The sequence below is a fragment of the Pseudorasbora parva genome, chromosome 20 (assembly GCF_024679245.1).
Source record: "Pseudorasbora parva isolate DD20220531a chromosome 20, ASM2467924v1, whole genome shotgun sequence".
Lineage (NCBI taxonomy): Eukaryota > Metazoa > Chordata > Actinopteri > Cypriniformes > Gobionidae > Pseudorasbora > Pseudorasbora parva.
The window spans coordinates 15,264,154-15,281,904 of NC_090191.1; the positions used below are offsets into that span (position 1 = coordinate 15,264,154).

At 36.0% G+C, this 17,751-nt stretch overlaps 1 protein-coding gene across 2 annotated transcripts; it reads left to right on the top strand.

Moving 5' to 3' along the window:
• Positions 1-305: 305 nt before the first annotated feature.
• Positions 306-17,544, top strand: LOC137049485 (gastrula zinc finger protein XlCGF57.1-like). Of its 2 annotated transcripts, XM_067428007.1 has the most exons (3): positions 306-384; positions 4,882-5,029; positions 14,981-17,544. In XM_067428007.1, the coding sequence occupies exons 2-3, from the start codon at positions 4,945-4,947 to the stop codon at positions 16,213-16,215; spliced, it is 1,320 nt and encodes a 439-aa protein (XP_067284108.1). In that variant the 5' UTR covers positions 306-384; positions 4,882-4,944; the 3' UTR covers positions 16,216-17,544. The 2 variants fall into 2 exon arrangements, with proteins under 2 accessions (XP_067284108.1, XP_067284109.1); XM_067428008.1 differs by lacking the exon at positions 4,882-5,029 and having other exon boundaries at positions 332-384.
• The last annotated feature ends 207 nt before the right edge of the window (positions 17,545-17,751 follow it).

Consider the following 17,751-nt stretch of genomic DNA (forward strand, 5'->3'; position numbering starts at 1 on the left):
CGTGTTCCTGCTATCAAGTCCGGGATGCAGATCCGTCACTCATCTACAGAAAGATCTTTCTTGTAATGCAAAAAAAAAATCACATTTTTAATATTTAGAGATAACCCTGATACTAAATAGAACTCATTAAAACACAGAGCCAATTGTAAATATTTTATGTCTTTTATAAAAAATCTGCTACTGTCTGCTATTTCTTTGTAAAATTCACAGGTCAAGAAACAATGGTTTGAAACAGAAAATCTTCCTCTTTGTCACACTCCAGCACATTATGTGGCGCTCTGCAGCTTTTAGTCGGTTTGCAACTCGCCATTAAATCCACAGCAGAAGAAAACGTCATAAGCCTGCGCAGCGCTCCTGTGTCAGATGTGCTTCGGCTGAGGAAAGGTTTGTTTTAAGCATTTAAAGTGTTTACATTGATACAAACTGTTCATAGAATTATATAGTTTTTAAACCGATGTCAAATGAATGGATAATTATTTAAAGTAACATTGTAATGCTGCATCTAACATTTATTAGCGTTATTTTGTTGTGTGTAACAAAAAAAGATGCGTGGCATTTTCTCAATAACTGGAGACGTCCTTAATGCAGGGCTCTCAAGTTTTGAACTGAGTTCAGAGTGAGATTTCGGCCGTGGGTTTGGCTGGGTACGGGGGTCTGATATGAAAAATGACAAATTCGTACAAATAAAATAAACATGTATTTAATTAGTGAGAGAGAGAGAGAGAGAGAGAGAGAGAGAGAGAGAGAGAGAGAGAGAGAGAGAGAGAGAGAGAGAATGGTTAGTGTTGTTTATTGGTGTTGGTAGCAGGTTTTTGAGGCCTTCAGCCCAGAGGATGGTGGCACCTTAACATGAGCACGGTCGCGCTGAAGTGAGCTGTGGTTTACAACAGAGATTATTTTACTCTCAAATAATCTTAGACAAGCTGCCTATGATTATTGTTTGCTATATCAGTATGGTTGTATTTTTTCCTCTCTTTATGACAGCGGAAACAACTCCCACACCAATACACCATCATTTTTTTGCCATACAGATAGGCTAAGTACAAGACATAATTATAAACTGTCTACTTTTATTTGTGTACACACTCAAAATAACAACAAAGGCTGTGGATTCAGGGAACGGAGCACCCAACTCCAAACAGTCTTTATTTCAAATATGTATTTTGTTTATTAAAAGCAAAGTTTTTAATTTCAAAAGCATTTCTGAATTCAGTTAAAATAACAAAATGTAAAAAAAATTTTTTTTGCCACCATGAAAAATTTAATTAATGCTTGAATAACACCTATGTCTCCTTTCCATTAAAAATAATGGCTAGTGCGGTGACGTGGCATAATTTTTGGAATTGCTTGAACATGTTAAACACATCTAATTATTTCTGTAATACATTTTAATTTTAATTTTGCAACTTATATAAAGTATTAGCCTACAATATACAATTTATGTTAAAACTAGTGTAGGAAATAGCAAATGTAAATTATATTATTCAATTTGAATTATTATTTTGCTCCAAATGTTGCACACATGGTATGGAAAATGTAAATGTAAATTTTGAAATGCATTGCCATTTTACATATTGCATTGAAAATTTTATATCGCTACACTTCAGCTTCCATAAATAGGGGTGAGCACGAATATATTCGATCTGTAATTAATGTTAGTAAAATTTCAATATTATTTTTATTTTTCGATATTGCTTCGCAGGCCTAAATGCAGTGAATCCATTATAAATCCCTCTAAATCTCGCAGTTATAACTAAATCCACTGGGTGGTGCTGTGGAGCGGGTTAATAACTCGACTGTATTTGATCACTAATGTCGTCTGCCTCGTGATGTTTGGAATTACTTAAATGAAAATGATCTTACAAAATGGAGTTACTTTTAATAAATTAATTAATGAAAGTGAGTTTTAAAAAAAATCACATCCAAACACCAGTGGAATGAGGACAGCTGTCCATCACCGCATTCACGAGTGCAGGTGAGCACAGATGTTCACTGAGTGAGAGCGCAATAACATACAGCAAAATGCATTTCATGCAAATCATGATTGAGACAAGGCTTTCTTTAAGTTTTGTTGAGGGATTAAGAACAGAAAACAAAGTGCTGTCAGAAACTTAACTTGACACCGTTATCTTTGTGTCTCTGCGTCTGTCATCGGGGTTTGTAGTTGCCAACTAACGGTACTTCAGCGAGCATTTGATTCAATGAGCGAGGCTGTGGCGTGAATCACAGAATGTGACGTTGGAATCAGAACGTAAACGTTATTGGGTGGAGGGAATATCTATATCTTACCCAGATACAGCAAATCTATTTTATGATTGGCTGTTCGGTCTCTATATATTTTATATTAGATTAACTGGTGCGTGGCAGGGCCGTCAGACCTCTGTGGGGAACTCGCTTGATTCCTCTAATAGCGCGCAACCTAGTGTGTGTTACCCTGGCGATTTCTCTGCGTGAGAAATACAAGGTGTGGCGTGTGAGCGTGTGAACGGGTTGAAATGCGTGTGTCTCACGCCCAATGCGTGAGACTTGAGAGCCCTGTTAATGTGATATCATTTAATATATTTAAAATGTCAACAAAGTTTTTCGTTGTGAAAAGGGCATTTTCTGTCTTGACGCTAGATTTTTCCCTTTTCTTTTGCGCCTCTTGATCACAACACAGCTCGAGCACTTTGAAATAATATAGCAGCAAAATAGTGCTTTATAATTGACCATCTTTGAAATAAACGGGAGAAAATCAGCAGAGACAAACTAAATAGTGAGGCAATAGCAGTCGGTCTGCTTTCTATATTTTTATAGCAACAAAAAGATACAAAGATAATCCTTAATGGATCCAGTAAAACTTTTACAGTTAACTTACAGCAGTAAACATTTTTTGTGATATGGTAAAAAAGTGTATAAATTATTGGTATGAAAATATAGATGTCTAAAATTTGTAATTGCTCTATAAAACTATGTTTTGCATCCCTGATCTGAACACGCAAACCACAGTTTACAATCATTAATCGGTACAACAAAACCAGAAAATGGTCATTTGGTCACCACATGTTATTCTGGCACCTACTGTACATGCTCGATACTTCAGAGTCTGATTACCTTTTTATTAAATAAATACATAAAACTAACAGACTAATCATATTAAAGAACATTTAAAAAAAAGGTTATACATCCCATAATACAATATTAATTAAGAGTAAAGAGACAATTAAATCATTATAATATTCCCATTGCTTTTATGGACTTTGTTACAATCATCAAATATTAAGAACAAATTAAAGTTGTTCAAATAAGTTGATATTTCCAGCTCAAAGTTGTTTATTCACAAATAACTGGTTTCATTCTCTTAAATGTCATATCCTCAGGATTTGTGTGCAATAACTGGATAGCATTATATTTGAGACAAAATTGAAACTTAATCAATCAAATCATAATTGAATTTGACAACACCTCCAACTCTAACAATCGCCTCTGCTCACATAATGTTGCATATTAAAATTACAAAAGTGATAGGGTATCGATAGAGGCTAAATAAAATGATGAAATAGTGATGCTTTCTGTCAGGTTCAACAAAGTTAGTTTAAAAGAACTGTATACGTAAGAAATGTATTTTAATTCATCATAAAATGGCCCTGATTTTACTAGACATTAGGAAATCATGTTCATTTCAAATACTTATATCACTGACAATAGTATTTCGGCCTGGATATTGTCATTTAAAAGTTGTTGTTGCAGCCCTCAACTGATGTTAATGTTGACATGTTGTGTTTAGGTAAAAACCGGAGTGTATACGGGTTTCTTTTCACAGAAAAGCTCTGTTTGGTGGATTTAATTACTGAAATCTGGCTTCTTTGGCCTGAAGCTCCCTCCACCTATCGAGCTTAGTGTTTCGCCATTCGGGTTGCCAGCTCTGCTCCAGTAACCACAGCTGCAGCTATAAACGTTCCTGCTGGATCCTGCAGCCTATCTGGCAACCTCGAGTCAGGGGAGAGGGGATAGTGATTGCAGTACCAGTTTTGGCCACAATCGTACAACCACTTCCTTTACTTTTCTTGCCAAAATTAGCAATCGTCCGTTGATGACTAATCCAGGCAGAACACGCTACTATCGGTGCCTGATGTGACCTCATACAGACCTTGTTAAAGGCCTATTTCGGGTACTGGCAAGTAGTAATTGGAGAAATGGAGCCATTCAAAATCCTTACTCCACTAATAGATCGCAAAATGAATCACAAAGCTCTCAAATCGTGCCTGCTGGTCAAAACGGTGTAAATTCAACAAGAACATGTAATGATAACTTTTACAAACAATATCAAATGTTTAAGTGTAATCTTTATTATAAAATAGTAACTGCAAATCAGTAAAATACGTTTTAATATGAATATTTGTATAATTTGTGTTCTAGTGTTAAGTTTTGAGTGTTTTTGGATAATCAAATAATTTAAGGCCATTAGAGGTAGGGTAGGCTATTTTAGAGAGGTTAGCAATAGCAGCTAACTTTGAAAGCATTTGAAAACCCACCCTTCCTTCAGAGCGTCTCAAAAACCACACCTTCTCCAAAACACATGAATGCACACAGCAGCATCTGCAAATCAATGTGAGATATGGTGTTAAATTACTTCATGTCTCAAAGCACATAACATTACAATAATTTGAACCTAATGCAATGATAAAAGCATTTTTTGGTCGTGAGACTTCAGCAAAACATTTACGTACGCGTTTTCATATTTTGACCACTTTTATAATTGACTGCTATCAGGATGGGAAGACTATCAAACAGAAAAAACAAAGTGTTTATAAAGTGTTATTTTTTGCCTACCCAACCTTAAACTGTTACTCTGACTGACTCCCTTACCTGACTATTGATTATTATTCTTTACTTAAACAGGACAGAGTGTCCAAACACGCAGAAAATCTCCTGGTGAAGCGACTGAGTGTCACGTGGCACAAGATGGCGTTGATTAAAGAGGAAAGTGAAGAAATGAAGATTGAGGAAGTATTCAGTGTGAAACAAGAAGATACTGAGGAACAAATAGGTTAGTTTAATTTTCATCGCTGAACTCAGTCGTTTAAAATGATGTGAAATTAATGAATTTTTTAAAAATAATGTTCTATGAGTGTCCTATTTAAAGCCGGGCATACTATGTGCGTTTTTCGTCCGATTTCGAGCCGAATTCTCACTCGTGCGACTCTTTTTTTTGGGTTGGGCCGATTTTCAGGTTTATCGTGCGTCGTTTGTCGCGAGGTGTTCGTGCAGTGTACAGGGGGAAACGAGAGGCGACAAACCTCTCACGATCGGGAATCGGATGGTCGGATGAATTTCTGGCGTGTCAGAAATTCTGCTCGCCCCTCGTGAGGTTATCGCACAGTTGAAGCAAAGCCACGAACTGATTGCCCTATTTCCCCTCCCTGCGCCAAAGCAGAAGTTCAACCATTTAATTTTTTAAAGCATTAAGGTAGAAAACGAAAAGAGGGAGATCTTTAATTATGTAGGCAGCTATCAAATAGCAGAAATTAAGTAAACTGTTGTGCCTCCAGTTTGTGTTGTATATATCCAGTGCATCTTATTCATTTAGCTAGTTGATCATTAATTTAGGCTCCTTTTTTTTACTTTCACATTTTATTTTTATTTTTATTTTTTTTAATATTAATTAATATTTAACCTTCTCCATCTTGACACAATGTCATGTTGCAATGTGTTCTTTTTCTTCATGAACGCGAGTCAGTGGATATCACGCAATGCGCAGTTTAAACGCAGTCTCAAACCCAGTCAATTATTCACTACAGAAAGTGAAAGTAAAATCTGACAAGCTTTCGGCGCATATTCTCAGACAACGAGAGATAAATGTAATTCAACATACTGATAACGTAGCCTATTGCCTTATTTTCTTTCTTATTTATTTTCTTAATATTTCTATTTAAGTCCATATTGTGAGAAAAAAAATAGAAGAGAAGTAGGCCCATTTTGTGTTAAACAAGTTGTTTTTAGATAAATCTGCTCTTACTTTTCATTGAGACGGACATTATTATTGCAGTGTTGTGACATTATAATCATAATTAGACCTATAATTCCTTGTTTAATCGGGCTAAATGTTTTTAAGTAGTGAGGAGTAATCTATCTATTATTTTATTATGCAGTGTGTCGATTATGCATTATTGTTGGGGGAGGGGGCAATGTAATATCAATTTAATAATAAAAGTAGGCCTACTCTAATAATAATACTAATAATTTTATACATAAATTCTAAAAATACTCTTGATGATGCATTTACCTCTCTATAATACAGCATGGTCTATCGTCGCCACGGGGGTTTTATTGTGCATTTTTCACCCGTATAGTGTGAGCAGTCAAGATGCGCTCGACGGTCGGACCGCACAGGGTGAGCACATCAATCGTGAGCTTTGGCTTTACATTGCATGCGATCTACTCTCATAGAAATCGCACAGTGTATGCCTAGCTTAAAGCAGTTTTATTTCATTGTAAAGTGGGCTGTCTCTTGGGCAGTAGGAGTGGGAAGCTCTAGGCACCTCAGGATTCAATTACAATTCTAGGTATTCTTTCATCGAGGGCTGCGATGATAAAATGGATTGATACATCTTGATGCATCTTTTGTTTTTTTCTATACAGGATTTCTTTTTTTATACTGACATTAGGGGGATCTTTAGGTACCTCACAATCCTGATTCAATAACGATTCTTTATCTTTTTAAATTATAAATTAATTAGGTTATCAACTTTAAATCTTACATTTATGTAAATATATTTTTGTATTTAATTAGTTGTGTAATTCGTAGGGCCCGAACCTGATTAAAAATTAAATTAAATTAAAAATGAATCTAATTAATTAGAGGCTTTGTAATTAGTTAATCTAAATGAATCACATTTTAATTGCATATAAATATTTGACCTGAGAACAGTGCGAAGTAATTTTTCACATGGATTTTTAATATACCATTGAATAATGACTGAATACTTAAGCTTAATCAACAAAATATTGTTTATTTATTTCAGTTCAGCAGTCCAGTGCAATGTTTGCCATTAAGTGTAGCAAAAGCATATTCGTGATATTTGAGGCTCGATGTGCTGCGGTGATACGCAAATTCCTTGTTGTATAGCTTGCACACAACCATGCTCTTGTCGACGCTTCCATCCTTTAGCTTTTTAAAACAAAATTTCCCATCCACGGGGCCAAGCAAAGTGGTCTCATCAGCTTCTTCATTCATGTTCACTATGGTTTGTTGTTGCCGTGACTCGTGAACGCTAGTTGGTGTTCCAGTATAATCGGTCCGTCGAAACTCGTTGAAAAACGTTCCGCGGTGCAAAAATAAGTGCGGTTAAAATTGTTATTTATTTTTTTGCGTAATTAATCTTAATTAACGCGTTAAAGTCCCGGCCCTAGTAATTATATAACTTTTTTAAATTACACGTTAAAATTTGTATTAACCCATTGCCTATCACCCCCCATTTTGGCAAATGAGGCGTTTTGACATACCCCAAATTAAAGGGCTGGTGCTCGCAAGTCTTTGAGTAGACACATGAGTAACATCTATCTAGAAAGCCAACACTTACGAGTTTAAAATAAATTCAAGACTCAGAATTACTCAGACTGTTTTAGATATGACTATTTAGGCTTAAACATTAAAACAAAAATATTATTAAATTATTATTATTATTAAAAATTAGGGGTGTCCCCGACTAAGGATTTACACATTCGAATCAGAATTTTCGAATCTCTCTATGGTCGACCGATAGTCGAATCATCTGTGTGTGTGTAAACCATAGACCGGAAAAAAAACAAAACGGTATAAACGGGTTGGGAAGGGCAGGACACTAGTCAGCAGGAGCCTAAGACTATTTTCATTTTACTTTACACACGGCACACAGCCACCACTTTTAACAAAGTGATCAAAACTAGGCTACACTACACATTCGTAAATTAACCGTTCTCTCATAACATTTAAAAGCCGCAATCGAAACACAGAACATCACACAAATATATAAAAGAACATTTTGATAAATAAACCTAAAAAATACCTGCCTAGAGAGGAAAAGAAAACTTTGAGTGCGTTTATATGCCTAAAGGGGGTCGCACACCGGACTGAAGCTCAGCGCCGTGTCTCAGGTAACTTTATCTCACACCAGGCATACGCTCAAGCTCAATTTTGAATCGACTTCTGACAGAAGAGCTGCACGATGAGTGTATCTTGTAGCACAGGGTGAAATCAGTATGTACATTCAGGATTTGAGGGAAATATACATTTAATCGCCGCGGACAAGCGTCGAATGCCGCCGTCGTTGTATATGTGTTCGAATTTTAAAGGTGCGACACGTCTTTATAACACTAATATTGAGCACACCCATATTGCCAAAATGGTATAATCCTCGTTTCATAACACCCGCGAAGATTCGACCATGAGATCAGTGGTCGAATCCGGTCCTGCATATCGATGCATCGAATCTTCAACTATTAGGGGTCACCCCTAATAAAAATATATTTTTAAATGTATAAAAATATTAATTGACTTCTAGTATAACAACATATATAGAGCCCTATAAAATCTGTTTTATTTTTTTCCTAATTTTTCCTAATTTTCCTTATTTTTTCACAAATTCCATTTCTTCCATTTTAATTTTTGCAGATTCCTTTTTTTCTTTTAATTTTTTTTTTTTTTTTTTTACCCTTTACTGTTATTTTAGTCAAAAAAAGAGTGTGCTTTTAATGTTAAAGGTGCCCTAGAATGAAAAATTGAATTAACCTTGCCATGGTGAAATAATAAGAGTTCAGTACATGGACATTACATACTGTGAGACTCAAACATAATTGCCTCCTATTTCTTATGTAAATCTCGTAAATTAAAAACTCAACAGAAAAAAAAGTGCTTCTCAATATAAACCAACCATGACGTAAGTGTTGAGGATCATTTATATGCACGCCACCAACATTTGCATCTGTCCAAACAAGCCGAATCTACTGATGGTAAACAAGACACTCGAAGATAGCAAAAACGGCTCTCATGACACATGGTTGAGGTTTATTATAATCGGATACTACAACAAATCGTTCGTTTGTTCGGCCCATTTCAAGCAAGCTTCACTCAGCGTCTTAAGCTGAAGAAAGTGGCAACTATATTACTGCAAGCAGTAAGTTATTTATCCACTTATTGACTAGCTGGCTTACTAAAGTTTCTTAGAGAGACCGCATTGTCTAGATGACGCAAGATGCTAGTACAGTAACAATAGGATACTCCAAGTACCATACAAAACTAAATAGTGTGTCTAATGACAAAGGTTAATATTATTTTGTATTACAAAATACAACCGTAGATACTTTGGTTACAGATCGTTCACGCGAACCTTCTAGTAAACGTCACCTTTTCCACCATATAAGTTAAAACGATAGTCAATGGGGATTGATAAAATGCAGCTTACTTGTTTATTGGTGTTTTCAGATCGTCATCTTGGACATCTTTAGGTAAAAAGTAGAGTGCATACAAGTTTCTTTTCCCAGAAAAGCTCTGTTTGGTGGATTTAATTACTGAATTTTGGCAACCGCATGAATGTGAGCTCTTTCTCGCAAATTCTGCAGATTTCAGGATGATCTGAAAACACCAAGTAAGCTGCATTTGATCAATCTCAATTTTGAGATGTTTTGCTTAGTTTCATTTAGTCGGTCATTTAGTCGGTCTCTCACGAGCCGCTTCACTGAACTGCTGTAAGCAGTGAGCTGCTGAAATAGGCCAATCAGAGCAGAGCTCAACATTAACATTCATGACTCTTCCAAATAAGGCAAAAACAGAGCATTACATCCTAGGGATAATTTATAGGGTTGTAAATGGACCTGTAAAACTCTATAACCCTGTAAATAAAAGCAACTGCTAGTGAAGTTTTTAAAACAGCGTTTTTGTTTTTTGTAATCTTAGTGTTGTTCATCACAGCACCAAATACGTAATACTTAAAGACTTAATAGGCTATTTATTTTCAAACTTAAACATTTTAATGTTTTAATCTGGACTACAACATGGCCTAATGTTTAGATTTTTTTTGATTATTTGTTATTGTTCAGGAAAACTTTAAAACATAGGACTTCATTAGTTAACATGTTAATTCATTATTACCAAACTGACAATGAAAAATACTTATAAAGAATTTATTATTCTAAGTAATGTTAATTTCTTCGTTACTGTTTAATAACATTAAAATAAAAAATAACTTTTAATGGACCTAAGATAAAACTAACAATGATCAGTTGTATGATCATTACTAACATAACTATGTTCTTAACTAACATTACCAAAAACATTATACTTTCTGTAACAAATGTAGCTATTGCTCAATCTTTTAGTTAATGCATTAAATAATGAGACCTTACTATAATTTGTTACCTATTGTTCTTTATAGCCTAATTCTTTTGCACTTTAATCTGTTTGAAAAGTGTACTTTTACAGCTCTGGAAAAAATTGAGATCACTTAACATTGATTTCGAAATGTTTACATTGGTATTTAAATTTTTTCCAGAGCTGTATATATTTTTGGTGCATTGTATTATTGAATTTAAACATTTTTATTTCTGTTATTACAAAAAATAGTTCTTAAAGATGTTATGCTATGACAACACTTTTTTTTGCAACTTATTTCAATATTGTGATAATATCGTATACCGTGATAAAAGCTTCAGCAATTAATCACGACATGAAAAACTGATATCAGCACATGTCTATTTTATAGTAATTATTTTATTTATATTCAAGGATAATAACCTATTCAGGCATTCTGGATTGGCTATAAATCCCAAATGCATTCCAATTTACATTAAAACCTACTATCTGAAGTATTTTGGCAACCAGACAACAACAAAAAAGCATGCTGTTGGTACCTTATTTACATTTACTCATTTAGCAGACGCTTGCAAAAAGGGGAGAGCAATAGAAGCAACAAAACAAACAAGGCCAACAACCTGCAAGAGCTAGGTTGTAAAAAATTGTTTTAATGTGAAATAAAATATAGCTCCAGGCGTTAGAGCTATAGTTAACATCAAGCTACATAAATCAGTACTCAAAATAAAAGATTAAAATTACATTTTAACTCCAAACTCCCTTTAAACAGCCAGCGAGTGCTTGTATTTACGTTCGATCGCGACATACTGTGGGATTCAGTGATTTTCAATGATGTCAAAATGCTTTGTTAAGCATTTTATGTAAAGTTAATCACTACACCAGGTTAGTATGTTACTGGACACATTCTTTATACATTTCAAAATACTCCATATCACATGCAAAACACACACAAACCATATGCCATCGTATTTGTGCATTTATTAGCTCAGTGTTTCGGGAGTTGCCAAGCAGCAGAGAGATGAGAATGAGGAAGTGTGCAGAACAGCGTCACCAGATGGCACAGGAGTATTGTCACATCGAGTCAACTAAGATGATTGACAGCTATACAGCGAATGAGAAAGCTCTGAGATCATAAGTGCCGTGAACCAGGATGTAAACAGACTCAGATCACTCTTTAGTGAAACAGCTCTTCAGATCAGCATAATTCAGTCAGAAATTAATAGAAATGTTATTCTGTCTGACAAAATATTTTGCGTACGTGTTGATAAATCTGACCGTTTCTCAGCTCGGACTAATAATCCAGGAGGAACATTGAATTAAAGTCAAATGTTTTTTTATTTTATTTTATGTTATTATTCATCTCAGGGTTCATACAATAAGGGCTGTAGCTATCGATTATTTTAGTAATAGAGTATTCTACAGAGTATTCCATCGATTAATCAAGTAATCGGATAATTACTTTTTCCTTTATTAAAGAGCAATACTAAATATATAAAAGAAAATAAGACGGGTATCTTAAAATTAACTTCTAATTTGTTTTCTTTTTAGAAAAAAATAAGTTTTATTGCTGAAATTGTATACATTAATAACTGAATCTAAACTATTTTAATGCATTCAATTGCCTATTTCAAATTACTTTAAAAAGGTAAACATTGTTCAGTGTAAAACTAAACCTACAACAACAGACCAAAATAATAGTAATATAAATAACAATAATGCCTAAACATTGCATTTATGTTGTGCATCTTAACTTTAAAGCTTCAGCTGAGGCATGACATAAGCCTTAACTGTCTTCTGAAGGCTGTGTGGCTTTTGTAAGAAGCAAAAAATATTGGAAGGAAGGTAACTTGATGTAAGAACAAGAGTAGAGATATGGGCGCACTAGAGATGTGCGGATCAGCTCTAGCGAATCCACTGTTAAAAACAAACCATCCACCCGCAGCCGATCGTCACAAATTCAAGTCCTCAGTGTAAGCGCGATGCTATCATCGCATATTAGCTACACTGAAGTAAGTTGCTTTAAAACCTGCTTTAAAATCTTCTTTGGTGAAATTACATGTCTTAAATAATCTAAACCAGGGTTGACACAGCTTGTTTTATTAAGTTAGTAGTTATTATGCGATTTAAATGACCAAATCAATGAAATGCATGCAGCGCTGCACATTTCTCTCTCTCACACACACACGCACACGTGCACATTACAGCTTATTCTAATTTTTGTTACGCATAGCGTTGAGAACATTTAATGGTGTATTTCGAAGATATTATCAAGTACATATAAAGTCTCGTTAAAGACACATCATTAAACACATCGCAATGATGGTGATCCATGTGCAAAGCTGCAAACTCCATCGTGTTCATGTGTTTAGAGTTGCTTGTATAGCCTCAGCTGACGCGCAAACTGCTCCAAATGAAACCTAAATGTTCAGTGTTGCATCCTGAAGCTCAACACACAGTTGCCGCAGTTGACCCAATGCAGAAACAGTAGGTGCTTTTACACAAAGCAATGTAATCGGTTTAAAAGTTGTTAGGGGTTAACAGCTTATGACCCAGGACCAGTAGTGAAGAAATGAAGACAGAGTCAGGATTGCAATTAAATAAAATAAAAATTTACTTAAGAATAGTTTGCAGTTTCAAAAGCAGAAGCCAGCTTCAAGTCTCACAAGGAGTTCGTAGGCCGCGCTCCCTCTCTCACCGTCTCGTTGCCTCGCCCTATCGTACATACAATTGTCCCAACAGTTATACCGTTTTCAAGGTCTTATCCATGTCATTACTGCAATGTGGATGGTTCTGATTGGCTCAGAGACAATGCACAGTCATGGTAAATTTCCACTCATGTCAGTTAATCTGATGCACGTTTCCACTGACGTGTCACTTGTTGATGCTCTCACCCAGAATTAGGCCTGTAGTGACCTTCCAGATCTGGAGCAGGCGCCAGCTTGCCCAGAACAACAAGTCCACCCATTTCTTAGGGTGCCCATTGTACACCATTCTGATCTGTAACACAGAATATTGCGCACATACACAGATACACAGTCTCTCCAAGGTTGGAGCTGATTAAGCTCCAGTTCTAACCAGTTCTTACCAAAACATACTGATAACATGTGCTTTCCTTTAGTGAGAGGGACACACAATAGTACAGGCAATATTCATCTTGACTTTTTAGTGTTTCAGTAAAAGGAAATATAAAAGGAATAAAACATAATAAATTAAATGAAAGACAAATCCATATTTCATATCTGGAAGCCGGGCTAAGTGAGCAAACCCTGTTGCTGCACTCCTGACATGTTAGGGGTGTGTGATACCTCCAAAATCCAAACACACGACCTTGTTGCCAGTGTTTAGTGACATATCACACAACTCTAGGCCAGACCCTCAGTCACTCCTCAGAGACCAAATACACACTTTAGAAAACAAGAAACAAAGCAAAATCATAACTGGAAAGAATCATTATAATAATATAGGTAATATAGGAAGATAAATATTAATTAAGGTTTTGATTATGAAGTTAATTAGGATATGAATATATACAGGTATATTGAAGCGGCAGTGGATTTCAGAATCCCCCCCTTCAAAGTTCAGCCCGAATGAAAATGCTCCATATAAACACCTCAATCAGAATAAAAATGTCCAAACCGGATGAAATTGTAATCGGTTTGAGAGGGGTGAGATAAACCTTTTCATGAACCGATCAAACGAAAAATGTAATCATATAAACGACTTGACCCGATTACTTTTCAGTGTGCGTCCTTATATGACGCGATGTATACCATGTGCCTTCACCACTGACCGCGCGCCGCGCTCACACGCAGGCTATAATGTTAAGAGAAATCACAAGTGCAAACATGATGGTTATTGTAGCTCTAGACTAAATGTGAGCATGCACTTACAAATCTCACTTGCACAAAAAAGTATTACTCGAAATTAATAAAATTAGTCAAATGCAAACTTGCTGCCTTAGCAACAGGTTCGTGAACTTAAACCTGGCTGGGAGCTGCTTATTTAATGTAAACAGGATTAGATTGCATCTTTTTAAGTGGCGGTAATACTTCAAATCTGTCCCAACCACTGCTACTTTATTACAAGTGTTCCTTTCTGAGCCAGGGTCAATAAATAATTTCTAAAAATTAATAATAATATAAATTATTTTAAAATATTTATATAGACATTGCATTAATCTATTATAACTCTATTATAAAATTATCTTTCTTTTAACTATTATATTTTATTTATCTATTATAACTTTTGTCATTTTGGTCGCTTGGCTGTTTCCTTATAAATGTGTTACTTCGTTCATGTAATCCTAACTTTTCAAATGTCTCTAGGACTATTTTCAAAATGTATATGGAAAAAGTCACAATCACCTTGTTTTATTATCTGTCCTGACAATTATTCTTATTATTTTTATTTCATGTATATTATATTATAGGAAAAGGATAAGACAATGTTTCTTTACATTTATTTGGATTGGATTTGTTTTCAATACTGGGCTCGCAGTTCACTTTGTATTGTGTGTGTGGATTACTGTGTTTGACCACCACCAGCAAAGACCAGTTTTGATTCTTTAAATGTTTTTTTTGATGTCAAATTTTGATGTCTTGTGCTTTGTGCCACTAAATTGGTGTCAACTTGTATTTGTCTTTTTCACCTTAGGCAGGATGGTGCTGAAAGAGGAGAAACATGAGAAACAAGATTTCATATCTGGAAAAAAATCTACAAAAATTAAAAAGACCTCACGAAATCGAGCTAAAAAGACTGGAAATAAAAAGTATTTCACCTGCCAACAGTGTGAAAAGAGTTTTGATCAGCGTGGAAACCTTAAAGTCCACATGAGAGTTCACACAGGAGAAAAGCCTTACGCCTGCAAACATTGTGGAAAGAGCTTCAATGAAAAAGGAAACCTTAATGTTCACATGAGAATTCACACTGGAGAGAAGCCTTACTCCTGTCAACAATGTGGAAAGAGTTTCACTCAAAAAGGAAACCTTACAAACCACATGAGAATTCACACTGGAGAAAGCTCTTTCAACTGCCAACAGTGTGGAAAGAGTTTCAGTGAAAAGGGAAACCTTAAAGTTCACATGAGAATTCATACTGGAGAGAGCTCTTTTACCTGCAAACAGTGTGGAAAGAGTTTCACTCAAAATGGAAACCTTAAAAAGCACATGAGAATTCACACCGGAGAGAAGCCTTATACCTGCAGACTCTGCGGAAAGAGCTTCACACGGGAACTAGGCCTTAGATATCACATGCACATTCACACTGGAGAGAAGCCATTTGTATGTGGTCAGTGTGGAAAGAGTTTCACACGCAAAGTGACCCTTGAGACCCACATGAGAGTTCACACTGGAGAGAAGCCGTTCGCATGTGTTCAGTGTGGAAAAAGTTTCAGATGTAGAGAGAACCTTAATCAGCACATGAGGATTCACTCCAAAGTGAACTGTTTTATATGTCATCGGTGCGGGAGTAGTTTCAGAGACATGAAGCGTCTTAAGAATCACGTAATAACTCACAATGGAGAGAAGCCATTCATGTGCCATCACTGTGGAAAGAGTTTTACAATTAAAGAAAAGCTTGAAAGTCACATGAAACTTCACACTGGAAAGAGGCCTTTCACATGTCTTCAGCGTGAGAAAAGTTTCTCATATCAAAGAGTCACGAAGCGTCATTTGCAAACTCACTATGGAGGAAAGAAATTTAATTGTGAACAGTGTAATAAAAAATTTAATTTGCCATTACACTTAAAAATACACCTGAAAAGTCACACAGATTTGAGACCCTATTCGTGTTCTTTGTGTGGAAAGAGTTTTAAAAGGCTCTGCAATTTAAAATGGCACCAGAAAACACGTATCTGTGTGAAATTAAGGCTACGCTCACGCCGCAGATGAATGTGGCCCAAGTAAATTTTTCTGATTTTCTGTTTATTTGGGGTGAGACTGTTCACATGACCTTCATACATTCACTTTATTTGGTACACCTATTCAACGACTTGTTAAAACTGATCACGAGGCAGCAACTCCACATTTAGGCATAGTCAAGACAAAGTTCAAACTGAGCATCAGAATGGGGAAGAAAGATGATTTAGCTTACTTTGAACGTCTAATGGATTAAATATCAAGTGAGCAGCAGTTCTGTGGTCGAAAATGTCTTGTTGATATAAGAGGAGACTGGTTCAAGCTCATAAAAAGGCAACAGTAACTAACCACTTGTTTCAACCGAGGTCTGCAGAAGAGCATCTCTGAACACACATCACTTCGAACCTTGAAGCAGATGGGCAACAGCAGCAGATCACCACAAAGTGCCACTACAGCTAAGAACAAGAAATGTAGGCAAGAATTTGCATGGGCTCATGAACATTGGACAATAGAAGATTGAAAAAATGTTGCCTGGTCTAATGAGTCTCGATTTCTACTGTGACAAAGATTGCAGGGTCAGAATTTGCCGTAAACAGCATGAGCATGGATCCAACTTGCCTTTTATGAATATTCAGGCTGTTGCTGGTGGTGTGATGGTATGGGTGTTCATTTTTTTGCCCACTTTGGGCCCCTTGGTACCAGTTTAGCATTGGTAGCACCCATCTTCTGATCGCTACAAAGCTCAATTAATTTCAGACTGATTTCTTGAACATGAAAATTCTTAATTGTACTCAAATTGCCTCTACAGTCACCAGATCTCAAACCAATAGAGCAGCTTTGGGATGTGGTAGAATATGAGATTCGTATCATGGATATGCAGGCAACAAATCTGCAACAGTATGGACCAAAATCTCTGAGGAATATTTCCAGCTTCTTGTTGAATGTATTAAGGCAGTTTTGAAGGCAAAAAGTGGTTCAACCCGGTACTGCTACCAAGGTATACTTAATAAAGTGGCCGGTGAGTATGGCCCATACCAGATAATCATGGGAACAGCTACAATACTCCATTCTGTTTGTTACATCTATTGTCTTTTAGTGAGAGGCTGCGGAAGACACGTCTAATTTTCCTTGTAGAGACATTGTTCTAGACTGGGTTAATCCAGCCTGATTTTATGCCAATTAGATTTCACCCTGCAGCTCAGGTTGGAAACCTGTACAATCATTTATCCTGCTTCTGTCACACTTTTGCTGGAACCAATCACAGACTGGCTTATCCACCTGGCAAGCTATTGGTGGGTTTAACACAGGGGTCCCCAATCTTGGTCCTGGAGGGCCACTGTCCTGCAGAGTTTAGCTCCAACCCCAATCAAACACACCTGAAACAGCTAATCAATGCCTATAAATGCATTGATTAGCTGTTTCAGGCATTTTTGATTGGGGTTGGAGCTATACTCTACAGGCAAACATAAATGTGTAATTCTATGTCAACTCAATCAGAGGCCCCCTGGTAAATTTAATTCAATTTTTTTTTTGTTTATTTCTTGTGGAAGAACTACATAAATGAAGAAA